At 45.2% G+C, this 14,677-nt stretch overlaps 1 protein-coding gene across 1 annotated transcript in view; it reads right to left on the bottom strand.

The window, feature by feature from the left end:
- The window catches only part of NAB2 (NGFI-A binding protein 2), a 27,461-nt gene extending 18,739 nt beyond the window's left edge, over positions 1 to 8,722 (bottom strand). The window contains 7 exon segments of the mRNA XM_070740972.1: positions 2,685 to 3,450; positions 8,187 to 8,237; positions 8,239 to 8,291; positions 8,293 to 8,384; positions 8,387 to 8,540; positions 8,542 to 8,571; positions 8,573 to 8,722. Of these exon segments, the coding sequence (XP_070597073.1) occupies positions 2,685 to 3,450; positions 8,187 to 8,237; positions 8,239 to 8,291; positions 8,293 to 8,384; positions 8,387 to 8,540; positions 8,542 to 8,571; positions 8,573 to 8,629 (1,203 nt within the window). The 5' untranslated portion in view covers positions 8,630 to 8,722.
- Positions 8,723 to 14,677: the final 5,955 nt, after the last annotated feature.

Below are 14,677 nucleotides of genomic sequence, written 5' to 3' on the forward strand. Positions count from 1 at the left end.
GTATGAAATCTTTTTAATTATCAATCGTATTTTCTATTATATTAATGACATCATATATTATCTTCTACATTTACTTCATCACCATATATTATTTGCATTAATGTTAATCATGTTTGATAATCTTTGTACATTTAAGTCCCACGAGGATTTATTGTTGTATACTATATTTTAGTATACAACTCCCCGTGTTTCCGATGTTATTATACTTTAGTATACAACTAACCTGAAAATAAGACCCTGTCTTATATTTTTTGAACCCTGAAATAAGCAGTTGGCCTTATTGCCATGCACTCAAAAGCCCCATTGGGCTTATTTTTAGGGGATGTCTTATTTTGGAGGAAACAGGGTATAGACGTGTGATAGTGAACCTGTGGCATGCAGAACTATATTGGTGGGCACCAGAGGTGGGCTACTGCCCGGACGGGGGGGAACACAGTGGGGTAGCCAAAACACAGCTTCACCCCAGAGTACCCAATTTGCACTGAAAAATGTGGAAAGAAAATGCAGGGCATCCTGCATAAGCCACGCACACAGTGTGGTAATAAAACTTTTGGTAGCCCTTCACTAGTGGGCATGCAAGCTCAGATCTGGTGAACTGATTTTTGGGCCTCCTGGGCCCATTGGGAGTCTGCAAACAGCCTGTTTTCAGCCTCCGGATTGGGTGGGGAAGGCCATTTTCCTCCTCCTCAGGCTCCTAGAAAGGCTCTGAAGCCTGGGGAAGAGCAAAAAATGAGAATGCCATCACATGCCAGGAGGGAGAGGGTTACACATGGATGTGTGGGGGTGCATGAAATTATGGGTGTAGGCACAAATGTGCACACACACCCCGCACTCTCCCTTTTGGCACCCAACCCCAAAAAAGTTTGTCATCACTGGTATAGACTGATTGCTTACTGCTTTCTTAGGAAAACAAAAATCCCCTAGTTTTAAACATTATGTTGACCTTGGATTGAATACAGTGTTCCCTCAATTTTCGCAGGGGATGCGTTCCGAGACCACCCGCGAAAGTCGAATTTATGCAAAGTAGAGATGCGGAAGTAAATACACTATTTTTGGCTATGAACAGTGTCACAAGCCTTCCCTTAACACTTTAAACCCCTAAATTGCAATTTCCCTTTCCCTTAGCAACCATTCAGATTATTACTCACCATGTTTATTTATTAAAGTTTATTAAAAAAAATATTTATTAAAGGGAGACGAAAGTTTGGCGATGACATATGACATCATCGGGCAGGAAAAACCGTGGTTTAGGGGGGGGAAACCGCGAAGTATTTTTTAATTAGTATTTTTGAAAAACCGTGGTATAGACTTTTCGCGAAGTTCGAACTCGTGAAAATCGAGGGAACACTGTATATATATTTGCCTTTTCTGTTTGGGTTGTCTGTATGAAGTAACAACTCCAGTCATTACATTCCACATGGATTCATAGTCATTAACTGCATTTGAGACCTATTCATTATTAGCATTTTCTTGAATATTTCATAATTCTTCATATATCATCAATTATAGACTATATAAAGCACTTTTCAACTAAAGATCCATTTTCATGAACTAACCAGTGAACAAGAGAAACTGAGTCTCCACAGACCCTTGATGGTTTGTAGAGAACAGCTAGAGAATTAGCAGGGGAGAGAAAAAGAGACAGGGAGAGAGAGGAAGAGAGAAAGGGAGTGAAAGGGAGTAAGTGAGGGAGAGAAGGGGGGAGACAGAGGAAGAGAGAAAGGGAGCAAAAGGGAGTAAGAGAGGGAGAGGGAGGGAGAGAGAGGAAGAGAGAAAGGGAGCAAAAGGGAGTAAGAGAGGGAGAGGGAGGGAGAGAGAGGAAGAGAGAAAGGGAGTGAAAGGGAGTAAGTGAGGGAGAGAGGGGGGGAGACAGAGGAAGAGAGAAAGGGAGCAAAAGGGAGTAAGAGAGGGAGAGGGAGGGGGAGAGAGGAAGAGAGAAAGGGAGCAAAAGGGAGTAAGAGAGGGAGAGGGAGGGAGAGGGAGGGAGGGAGAGAGAAAGGGAGCGAAAGGGAGTAAGAGAGGGAGAGAGGGAGGGAGAGAGAGGAAGGGAGGGAGAGAATAAGACGGGGAAGGAGATTCTGATCTGGGATAAGGTAGATCCACTAAAATTAACTCTAATTGAATAAGTGGATACTCCTGTTAGTGAGCGAAACACCGGAGGGCTCATCCTCTCCAGTTACTCTCTAAGGTCCCGCTCCTTGGTTCTTCATCCAAAACTCTTGAAGTTGGTAGTCCCACCACCGTGAGACTCTTTTTCCATAGAAAGTTTTAGATTAATTCTGTATCATTTAAAAACAAAATTACTCTCTAACATAGAGGACTGCACCAGTAAAGCCTCCTTAGTTCTCAGGGATTACATCAACATATTCACCCTTTTTTTTTCATGCCATCTGGGAACGAGTTGCCATTTCTCAATATTTTTTTAAACTTCTTAAATCAGGGCCTACTCCCCTGAGGTTCCTCCATCCAAGTGGTAAACAGGCCTGCCCTTGCTTAGCTTCCCTTTCCAGATGACGTCAGCCAGATACTACCCCCCACCCCGCTGAAGGTGTATAGGATTTTAAAAAATTATCACAGTAGTATTAATATTAGACATTCTTTAGCCTATTAAACCTGTTGAATACTTTAACTAACCGTCATTCCTGAGTTTTGGTTGACCAGTGTAGCATCCCCTCATGGCTCACCTCATGAAGCGTGAATTGTTTGCCCTCGCATCGCCGAGCCTCACCCCGCCCATAGATGGCACTGTGACGCCGGATCTCTTCTTCTTTGTGAGGGTCCCCGTTGTCCATCTGGAAAATATGCCCCACCGTTTTAGCCAACTTCTTATTCAGCTTCAGGAGAGTCTTCAACTCTACATCTCCGCTGCGTGGGCAGCTACGCAACAAACGGTCCACCCCCTCGGACACTGCACGGGCCACCTCTGGATCCAGATGCTCAGTGGACGTCGGGGGCTCGCTGGGTGAGGTTACCCCTCCTTCTTCTTCAGACTCGGGGTTCCCCCACTGCATAGCTGGCAAGGGGGACAGCTTTTCTCGTGGCTCGGAGGGGCTTTTGGAAGGGGAAGTGGCACTGGTTTTGCCAGGGACGTCTACTGGGCTGGTGTGTCCATTGGTGAGTGACTTGTGGCCTCCAGACTCGGAGATCTTGAAGAGTGGTATGCTGCTTACAGGTATGGAGGGCACCGGCTGGTTGAAGAGACCAGGATTAGTTGCCCACTCCCGCAGAGCCTTCTGGAGGCGCCGGACATGGAGTGGCTTGGTCGCCATGCCCACCAGAGCCATGATCTCCAGGAACTCTTCCTCACCAGCCTCGCACAGTTGTTGTACATCATCGCCGCCCTGCTGGATGAAAGTCTCATAGTAGCAGAGGAGGTTGGCTCTCTGGAGAACACGGCAGAGCTGAAGTTCGCCCAGGGTCCGGGGCAGCAACAACGCCATTGCCAATTGCCTGCAAGGGTGACAGAGTGAGAGAAGGCCGAAGTATAAGTACAGTGTTCCCTCGATTTTCGCGGGTTCGAATTTCGCGGAAAGTCTATACCATTGTTTTTCAAAAATATTAATTAAAAAATACTTTGCAGGTTTTTTCCCTATACCACGGTTTTTCCCATCTGATGACGTCATATGTCATCACCAAACTTTCATCTGCCTTTAATAAATATTTTTTTTAATAAACTTTAATAAATAAACATGGTGAGTAATAATCTGAATGGTTGCTAAGGGAATGGGAAATTGCAATTTAGGGGTTTAAAGTGTTAAGGGAAGGCTTGTGATACTGTTCATAGGCAAAAATAGTGTATTTACTTCCACATCTCTACTTCGCGGAAATTCGACTTTTGCGGGCGGTCTCGGAACGCATCCCCCGCGAAAAGCGAGGGAACGCTGTAATCCTCAACTTATAGCCATTTGTTTAGTGACTGTTCAAAATTACAAAGCCACCGATGATCAGTTTTCACCCTTATAAACTTCGTGGCATCCCCATAGACACATGATCACAATTTGGACACTTGGCAACCAGAATGTATTTATGACAGTTGTACTGTTCCGGGGTCATGTGATCACAATTTGTAACCTTGCCAGCCAGTTTCTAACAAACAAAGTCAATGGGGGAAACCAGATCTGCTTAATGACCGTATGATTCTCTTAACAACTGGGAGGGGGGGAAGGTCATAAAATGGAGTAAAACTCATTTAACCTGGAAATTTGGAGTTCAGTTATGGTCTTAAGTCGAGAACTACTTGTAGTAGCCAAAATGGAAGGAGAGCAAAGCTCCTGTTTATCTCCATAGTTCATGTAGGAGACAGAAGAAAGAAGACACCATACAAAATACTTGGCATTTCTTTGGCACTAGGTTTGCAAGTTTAAATTAGCGTGAGCTATCAGTGTCACAAATTAAGAGGCTTCCCCTCCCTCTTGCTTATTGACCATACGTCCCCATTCAGAAACAATGGTTTGATGATATAAGCCAGTGATGGCGAACCTTATTTTTCCTCAGGTGCTAAAAGAGAGTGTGTGTGCACTATCGCGCATGTGCAACTGCCCACATCCATAATTCAATGCCTGAGGAGGGCGAAGGCAGCTTCCCCCACCCCCCAGAGGCCTTCTGGAGGCCAGAAATGGCTAGTTTCCCAACTTCTGATGGGCCCAGTAAGCTCACATTTAGCCCTTCCCAGGCTCCAAAGACTTCCCTGGAGCCAGGGGAGGGTAAAAACGCCCTACCCCATCCCCCTGGAGGCTCTCTGAAAGCCAGAAATGCCCTTCCAGAGCCTCTGTGCAAGCCAAAATCTGCTGGCTGGCACACAAATGCATGTTGGAGTTGAGCTAGGCAATGGCTTGTGTGCCAGCAGATATGGCTCCGCGTGCCACTTGTGGCATCCGTGCCATAGGTTCGCCATCACTGATATAAGCAGATGATTTGCACTGGATTTTTCCTCAGTTTCTTTGGAATGAACAGACCCAAATTTGGCTGAAGGGATCTGATCCAGCCCAGACACCTTGTTAGGCTCTGCAATAAACAGGAGGGGCTTTCTACACAGCCTCTTACGTGTGTTGTTGTTTGGCTGAGCCTTTTCCTTTCCCTCTCCTTCATGCTGATAACACTGCCCTCTCCCTTTGCTTTCTTGGAATAAAATCCCACTGTGCCCAGCGAGGCGCATTTCTTATTAAGTGTATTTTCAAGACTGCTGCTGAAAACTTCAATTACCTCTTTAAGATCCTGATTTCTACCTCCCTGCTCCCCCCCTTTTTAAAAACTAACAGGAAAATTTGATCTTGCACTAGAATCTACTAGGGATGCACATTCTCCATACACCCCACATTGCAAACCCCAAATTCTAATCTATCAAAAGAAAGCTCCTGTGCTTGTGTTGTTTTTTTACCTCTGCACTGTGAGGATTTTTTTCTTTATGGGAAATCTTCAAATACAGTAAACTACCCTGACTTAGAATTACACCACCCCATGCATAAAAGTCTTTGTCTTTGCACTACCAGCTCGGTCAGAATTACAACCAACCTTTTGAAAACCCAATGTGATATCTTCAACCTTAGTACACATGCGTGCAACACACAAAACCTAGATTTTCTGCACAAACCAGAAACACTCTGCACACACCTCTTGCTGGGCCTAGTAACCAACATGCACACACATATCACACTCCTCCGAACGCCTACTGCTTGTTCCTTCTTAATCCACCCTTGTGCACGCTCTCTGTCTATTTATTACAAGGCCATTAAAAGAGTGAAGCAATGGGCTGGGGTGGAGCTGGCACTCCATGGATACCAACAGAGCTGCCATTATTTTCTCTTCTTGGAAGAGGCTGAAGATAAACAGCGGGTGAGGAAATCTGAGAATACATGTGGGAGATGTGTGGGTGTGGAAAGGAGGGGGGGCTAATGGGAGAATGTGACTGTAATATGGGAAAAACCTTGAGAAACTAGGCGAAGAGATGCTGCCAAGGGAACGGTCAGATAAGAGTCAGCATGGCCCTCAGCTGGATAGTGGGCAGGGCAAGAGGCTCAGAAGGGATTCTCCCTAGTCCAGTGATGGCGAACCTTTTTTTCCTTGGGTGCCAAAAGAGCGTGCGTGCATGCTATTGCACATGTGTGAGTGCCCACACCCATAATTCAGTGCCTGGGAAGGGGGAAACCTGCTTCCCCCGCCGCCTGGAGGCCTTCTGGAGGCTGGAAACGGCCTGTTTTCCAACTTCTGGTGGGCCCAGTAGGCTCGTGTTTCAGCCTCCCCAGGCTCCAAAGGCTTCCCTGGTGCCGAGGGAGGGTAAAAACACCCTCACTCATCCTTCTGGAGGCTCTCTGTAAGCCAAAAATGCCCTCCCAAAGCCTCTGTGCAGGCCAATATTGAATTGGCCAGCACACTTATGCACTTTGGAGCTGAGCTAGGGCAACAGCTCACGTGCCAGCAGATACGGCTCCGCGTGCCACCAAAGGCACCTGTGCCATAGGTTTGCCATCACTGCCCTAGTCTCTCCGGCTGCAAAGGAGATGAGGAGAGAACTGTACTTTCAGACTTGCAACATTTGGTCTGTTATAACAAAGTCACATCATTTCATCTGGTCATGATTCTCAACTTGGTGAGGTGGTGATGGTTGCTGACAAGACACTCTCCAGATCAAACTTCACTATCTTCCTATAGTTCCTGCCAGTTTTCTCTGTGGATGCCAACAGGGTGGATGTTTAAGTCCTTGACTTAAAACAGTTCATTTAGTGACCGTTTAAAGTTACACCAGCACTGAAAATTGTGACTTATGATTGCTTTTCATACTTAGGAGCATCCCCACGGACACATGGTCAAAGTTCAGATGCTTGACAACTGGTTCATAGTTATGACAGTTGCCGTGTCCCATGGTCATGTGATTGCCATTTGCGACCTTCTGACCAGCAAAGTCAATGGGGAAGCCAGATTCGCTTAACAACTGTGATACTAACTTAACAAATGCAATGATTCTCTGTGGCAACAACTATTGGCAAGAAAAGTCATTAAAATGGGACAAAACTCACTTAACCAATGTTTTACCTAGCAACATAATTTTTGGATTCAACTGTGGTTGTAACTCGAGGACTACCCGTAATTATCCAAGGGCCTTAAATGCAATACTGCCTGGCATATCATCTTTTGGAGTTACTTAACATTATAATTTAAAGCACCAAAGAGAGATTATAAAATTATAATTCTAAGATTACTACCTGAAATATTTTTTTTTCTCTATCACAATACATTTCTAGATAAAGTATTAAAGATTAGATGTCTTATGAGGATGCTCATCCATTCATTTTAACATTGGTATTTCTATCCCAGGTTTAAAGCTCAGAGATGAGGTTGCTTTTATGCTGGCTCTTTTTTGGGGGGGAGGGGAGATTAAACTGTTCCCTGCTGCCTATTCTTTCTCAGATACCAATGCTGGTGTAGTTTTTTTCTGGGTGCACCATGGCAATGCCCCCCAAAATGCTCTCAATGACAGATCCTGGCTACATCCCAAAAGACAAGGTAACTCTTTGGAATTCAGACGGAAGTGTATTATATTGAGAGAGATGGGGAAGGTGTCCCAGCCTGTGCAGAATCCACCTACCCATCTGACTGAAGGTCTCCAAACTAGGTAACAAATAAGGCAGATTCATGGATGCCAAGTGTATTGGAAGTTATTGAAATGTCCATGTGCCGCCTCCATGTTGCTTGAGGCAGGCAGGATTCCGTGGGGTACCATTTGTTGGGAGTCAGGGGAAAGGGAGGGTCTTGCCTTCTCTTTCTGCTCAAGATCCCCATGGACAATTGGTGTGACACAGAATGCTGGACTCGATGGGCTTTGGCCCGATTCAGCATGGCTCTTATGTTCTTATGGTTGCCCAGGTGGGGGGCGTGGCTTCTTCCCCCCCCCCCAAAAAAAACAAACTCGATCCCTGAAATGTTTCTTGAATATCCTGGCTCGTGCATGGAATTATATTTTGCATCTTGGAGAAGCGTTTCGTTTGGGAGAGCTGCGAGGTTCCACAGCCGATTCCTCCTGGGCAGTTCTTGACACCTCCACCCCTCACCTCCCCATAACTTGCTTCCAGTCGCCCCCCCCCTCAACCTTCCTCATCTCCCCTCTCCTGCTCATCCGCGGCGCCCCCTCCACCCCATACACACCCCAAACCCTCCCTCTCGCCTCGCCCCCCTCCCCATGGCAACCTTACCGCGCCAGTGGATTTCTTCGCAGTCCGAGCGATGTGGCCGTCGAGCGGGGACAGCCTCGCTGCCGTCCGCTCCTCCTTCTTCTGGGTCCGGGTGGAAAGGCAGAGGAGCCAGAAGGCGCAGGGTTCCCGAGGCAGCACCCCTGTCCAGCTTCGCTGGGCTTCTGCGTCCTTCCGTCGGAGCTTCGCCGTCCGCCCCCTCCTCCTCTTCCTCCTCCTCCTTTCTCTCTGCGCGGCTCGGCGCTGAGCCTTTGGCACGGAATCGCCTCCCACGCCGCCGGATTCACAATGGAACGGCGGCGGCGGCTCGGAGCTGCCGCTGCCGCGCGTGGGAGGTTCCGGGGGCGGCAGGCAGCTTTCTGCCTCGGACCAGAAAAACTGCAACGGCAAGCAACATCAAACCGCCTCCGCCACCGCAAGCGCCGGGGGAGGGGGAGGGACGGCATTTACCGCCCACCTTCCCTCCCCGCGGCTTCCAAGACGCCGAGGCTGGGATAAGCGTTATAGGATTCATTCCTACCGCCCGCTTTCCCGCCCCAAACTTCTTTTCCACACTTGTCTTCGGCGCAGGCGCTTTTTCTCCGCGCCTTTTGGAAAGGAGGCGAGGGCGTCGATCCGGGCAGGGACATCGCCGGCCTGTCGCTTTTCTCTCTCTTTTTTTCCCTCAGGTTTTGCAAAGACTCGAGCTTCGGGTGGTGTAAAGCCCCGTCTCGGTGTAAACGCGGAGCCCTTTCGTGCCCTTAAAACAAAGCGGGCTTCCCTTCTCGAGTGTCCGCCTGCCGCCGCTTTTCCCGCCTCTGTAGGTCCGTCGTGCGCGCGCGGAAACGTTTTCCTCAGCGCGCTTGCGATGTGCGTTGTAAGCGACCTGTCAGTTCGCTCACTGGGACCATTGGGGTATACACGGGGGAAAAAAATATAAAACGTTCCGGGCAGGGTTGCTGGATTTTTATTTTTATTATTTCCCCCCCCCCCCCCCCCACTGACATGGGTGCTATTTACACTGCGGAATAAAGTTCCGCCATCCGAGGGTGTTGCTGAGAAAACAATCCTATCCATTCATTGGAGACGGTACGGGGAGTTTCCACATATTGAGGCCCCGAATCAGGGTACAGGGTTTGATTCAGTATTTTCCAACCTGAGGCAACTTAGCAGAATTCAACTCCCATGATTCTCAGCAGTGACCAAATATGGCTGAGAAATTTTAGGCGTTCAAGGGCTCATGTCTGAAAGTTACTCCGACTTTGATCTACGGTAGTTTTTAAATAAAGTACAGTACTCCAATTGCTTCCCAGTCCGTTTTACGCTGAATTCGGTATCCATAGTACTGAAATGTGCTGCTTTGTGTTTGAAAAGCAAAAAGCAGTGCTTTAAAAATCCATTATTTGTTGAACTGAATGTATGGGGGGATGGTGAAAACACATTGGTATCCCTCCCACTCCAAATATTTGTTTGTTTATTTATTTTTATTTATTTTGTCCAATAATATACACAATAATATACAATGAAGCTTATATAGATATGGGAGAAAAGATATAGGAGAGACAGGAGAGACAGGACAGGGGAGGGAAGGCACTCTAGTGCGCTTATGCACGCCCCTTATTGACCTCTTAGGAATCTGGAGAGGTCAACCCTGGATAGTCTAAGGGTAAAGTGTTGGGGGTTAGGGGATGATACTACGGAGTCCAGTAATGAGTTCCACGCTTCAACAGATTACTAAAGTCGTATTTTTTACAGTCAAGTTTGGAGCGGTTAATATTGAATCTGTTGTGTGCTCTTGTGTTGTTGTGGTTGAAGCTGAAGTAGTCTTTGATAGGCAGGACATTGCAGCATATGATCTTGTGGGCAATACTTAGATCATGTTTAAGGCATCGTAGTTCTAAGCTTTCAAGACCCAGGATTGTAAGTCTAGTTTCATAAGGAATTATGTTTCGGGTAGAGGAGTGAAGGTCTCTTCTGGTGAAGTATTTTTGGACATTTTCGAGGGTGTTAATGTCAGAAATGTGGTGTGGGTTCCAAACAGATGAGCTGTATTTTAGGATGGATCTGGTGAAAGTTTTGTAAGCTCTGGTAAATAGTGTGAGATTTCCAGAGCAAAAGCTATGTAGGATTAGATTAACAACTCTTGAGGCCTTTTTGGCGATGTTGTTGCAGTGGGCTTTGGCACTTAGATCTTTAGTTATTAGTATTCCAAGGTCCATGGCCGAGTGGGGATTATCTGTGATAATTTGTTTATTCAATTTGTATTTGAAGTTTTGATTCGTTTTGCTGATGTGTAGGACAGAGCATTTGCTGGTTGATATTTGGAGTTGCCATGTGTTGGACCAGTCAGAAACTGAGTCTAGGTCTTTTTGTAGAGTAGTTGTGGTGAGGGTGGTTTTACATCATCTGCAAAAAAAACCCCGCACAGTTGCTTGTGATGAGATTGCAAAGGTCATTGATGTAGAGAATGAAGAGCCTAGGTCCCAGTACGCTACCAAAGGAGAAACCGCTTTTAACAGGGACGGGTGTGGATATGGAGCTTCCTATTTTGACCACTTGTTTCCTGTTTAACAGGAATGCAGTAATCCAGCTATGGAGGGATCCTGAGATGCCATAGGATTTGAGTTTTAGAAATAGTGCAAAGATGATGATGTTCGCCCATCCTTTTTGAAGGGCAAAGATACTGTTTGGATAAAAAAGCAAGGCTGCTTCCTTTCTGGTAGCAGAAGCAGCCATGTACTGTATGTAAATTCTGATCTTTGTTTTAGTAATAGCGCACAATAACTTCGGTGGAGAAAGACTAGTTATAATTTTTAAATACCAGAAAAGGTATTTCTTGATCTCATAGAATTATGTCTATTGATTATTGTAGCTGCCGTAATGAAAATAATAAAAGCTATTTTATGCCAGCTTGTGTTGATTTGATTGATTGTCTTCAGGTCAGTGCTGAGTCCTGAAGATTGTCTGGGCAAGTCCCTGTAGTTTTCCTTTGCAAGATTTATTGGAAATACTTTGCCGCTGTCTGCTTAAGGCCTGAGAGCAACTGAACAAGGTCCCCAACTGGCATCTTGCACCATCTCCTTGTTTCTAACTGGGTGCCTTAACCAGTACACCAAATTTAGCCATCCTGGCAGCTGTTCAAGGTCTCAGAACAGTTGGATCTTCCCTATGAGCTATTTCATTAACTTTAAATGGTAACATTGACATGTGATTAGAATTTGATGAAGTAGAGACATAGTTTTAAGAGAGAATGTTTATCTCTGATAGCACATAACTTCCAAGTCCTTTGATATTACCCTATTGCTATAGACGAGGAGGAATAGCACCTGTGGGATTTTATACATCGTTTTCCAGAATTATTCAAGTGTTTTGGGGTACTGTGTGTACTGGGACTTTGGATGAAAGTTGGAATGGAGGTGTCCTTAGCTATTTTAAGCAGATGGTTTGAGCAAGTTGCCCTTCTAAATAAGTATGTAAGTAAATAAATAAATACAAACTGTTCCTTCATTTTTTAATTGTGCAATTCCACTTGCACTGTTTCTCAAGTTCAACACCAATAATGCCAAAATTCTTTCCCTAATAAAACTTTTGGGACACTGGCTTGCTGCCTGTCCAACTAGATTTAAAAAACAAGAATTAATCATTTTAGAGCTTGTCAGTTGTCTGAAACAGCAGATATATTGATTCATCTCAGATGTATCTTCAAAACCAGTATAGAAATGCTTTTATAAATTAACAAAAGTGTGCACATTCCTTTCTCCACTGTCTCAAAAACCCGATTGAGGGGTTTTTTTTATTGCACATCCATCTAATGCGGAAGAACCTTCAGTTCCTTACAATCCTAAATTTCCACATTCCTTTGTAGCTGGGATCAGTTTACGAGTTTATTTTTGGATCCTCTTTGTGATACTGGAAACATCGCTGCGGGATTTGCAGTTACGGAAGTTCCATTCCTTTCTCTGCCACCCACACAGTGTGCCTCCCCCCACCCACGCCCTGCACACTAATGCTCCTTCTGATAGCACTGTCCAATCTGTTGCAGGTCTCTTGGCTCGTTAGCAACAGAGCCATTTTCTGCAGGCAAAGATGTGGGCAGAGAGTGTGCTCTGCGGAGGTGGGGACCTCTGACCAACGTTAGGTGCTGAGAAAAGATTTCTATTCAGAGATGCCCGAGTATTAACATAGAATTCCACTAAGTGGCCTCTCATAGGGCTTGTGATTTGCTCAAAGGTGTGTGGTGGGGGGAATGCCAAGTCCTGAAACCATCTAGGGCCAACCAGGTCTTTTCAGTCTGGCATCTCTTAAATCAGTGATTTTCAACCTTTTTTGAGCCGCGGCACATTTTTTACATTTACAAAATCCTGGGGCACACCACCAACTAAAATAACAACTCTATCTGTTTTGATGGTATATATATAGAGATTTGAGCTCTTTAAGAAGATGACCCTTCAGGAGGCCATATACAATATAGATAACATTGTGATGCATTGTATATCACCCTCTGCGGGGCCTCTTATAAAAAGAAAAAGGTCAAATATCTATATACACCATCAGGATAGACATAACCAGCTGAGGCTGAGGCTTCATCTAGTGGTGACAACATTTACCTCCAGTCCTGACCAGGATTAGAAATTGGGGCCATGGGGAGTAGTAGCAGCTTCAACTACTCACCGCGGTCACATGTGGCAGCCCAAGCGGGGACCTTCCTGGGTGTGGATTAGAGGCGGCCTGCTATTGGTTCATCGCTAGTGGTTGGGATGAATCCTAGAACGTGATTGGTCAGTGAGCATTCCCTGTGCCTCCATTCTTCCTGTCGCTGATAGCTGGAGGGATTATGAGGGGAATGTTTATGTTCGGATGGAGGCGGCTGGCCGGCGGGGCGGATAAATAAATAAATCTAATACTCCCCGTCAACCTCCCATAAGGAAAACTCAATAGAGAAACTGACAATAAGTTGAAAGTTTCTCCCACCCCCACTGATATTTTTGTCCACCAGTAATCATTTTGTTTTTGTTAGGTAAGGAAGTATCTCTAAAACAATGACCCATCAGAATCCAGTTATCAAGATTGATTAATAAAACAAGGTGCACTGAAAGCAAGTGAATAAACATGCATAAGATTGGAGTGAGTCTACATGTCATACAAACCATGGGTTGTTTAATCATAGCTTATTCAAACCAATGGGTTTGTACAATACGCTAAACCATAAATTGTGATTTATAAACCACATGAGATGGGATATCAGCCTAAATCAATAGTTATAGTACCATGTATCATGTACATACAAAAGTTGGTGCATACAAGCTCAAACTGCCCAAGGAGCTGCTGATAAAGTTCTACAGAGGAATCATTGAGTCTGTGATCTGCACCTCTACAAGACCGACAGACTTCAGAGGATAACCAGAATTGGGGGAAAAACAATTGCTGCCAACCTGCCTTCCATTGAGTACCTGTATACTGCATGTGTCAAAAAGAGAGCTGTGAAAATATTTACTGACCATTCACATCCTGGACAAAAGCTGTTTTAACTCCTACCCTCAAAACGTCACTATAGAGCACCACACCCCAAGACAACAAGACACAAGAACATTTTCCCAAACACCATCACTCTGCTAAACAAATAATTCCCTCTACACTGTCAAGCTATTTACTAAATCTGCACTATTACTACTATTTTTTCTCATCATTTCTATCACTCATCTCCTTTCACTTAAGACTGTATGACTGTAGCTTGTTGCTTGTATCCTTTAGATTTTAATTAATATTGATTGTTCCTGATTGTTTATTTGACCCCTGTGACAATCAGTGTTGTCCCTCATGATTTCTGACAAATGTATATTTTCTTCTATGTACACTGTGAGCATATGCACCAAATTCCTAGTGTGTCCAATAACACTTGGCCAATAACAAATTCTATTCTGTTCTAGTCTAGTCTATTATATTCCATACATACACACTAGTGATTGGAGCATGAGAGATCACCCTCGGGTAAAAACCCAGGTCGGCAGCAGCCAAATCACTTTGCCTATTCCACGGCATTTTACTTTGTAAGTGGGCACACAACTAAGGAGCATTGGCAGTAGTGTAATCCCATTTCCACCAATTCACCTGAGAGCCAGTATGTTATCACACCAGACAAGTGAATTTATTTTATACAATATGACTGTTCTCCAAGATAAAAATCACTGTAGAGCAGAGGTCTTCAAACTTGGCAACTTTAAGAGTTGTGGACTTTAATTCCCAGAATTCTCCAGCCAGCTATGCTGGCTGGAGAATTTTGGGAGTTGAAGTCCACAAGTCTTAAAATTACCAGGTTTGGGGGGCCCTGCTGTAGAGTGTAGTTTCTCATCGAGTCGACCAGGATCCTTCGTTCAGTTTTCTGAGACAAGACTTGAAAATAGAGGAGGGGGGAGAGAGAGAAGGAGGCGTGACCCGAGTCAAAAAGCGCCGGGGATGTGGTGGTGCTGCAGAAACCTTGCAAAGATCATCACCTCGACTTCCTTTCTTTTTAAAAG

This window comes from Erythrolamprus reginae, chromosome 2 (assembly GCF_031021105.1).
Source record: "Erythrolamprus reginae isolate rEryReg1 chromosome 2, rEryReg1.hap1, whole genome shotgun sequence".
NCBI classification, from domain to species: Eukaryota; Metazoa; Chordata; class Lepidosauria; order Squamata; family Dipsadidae; genus Erythrolamprus; species Erythrolamprus reginae.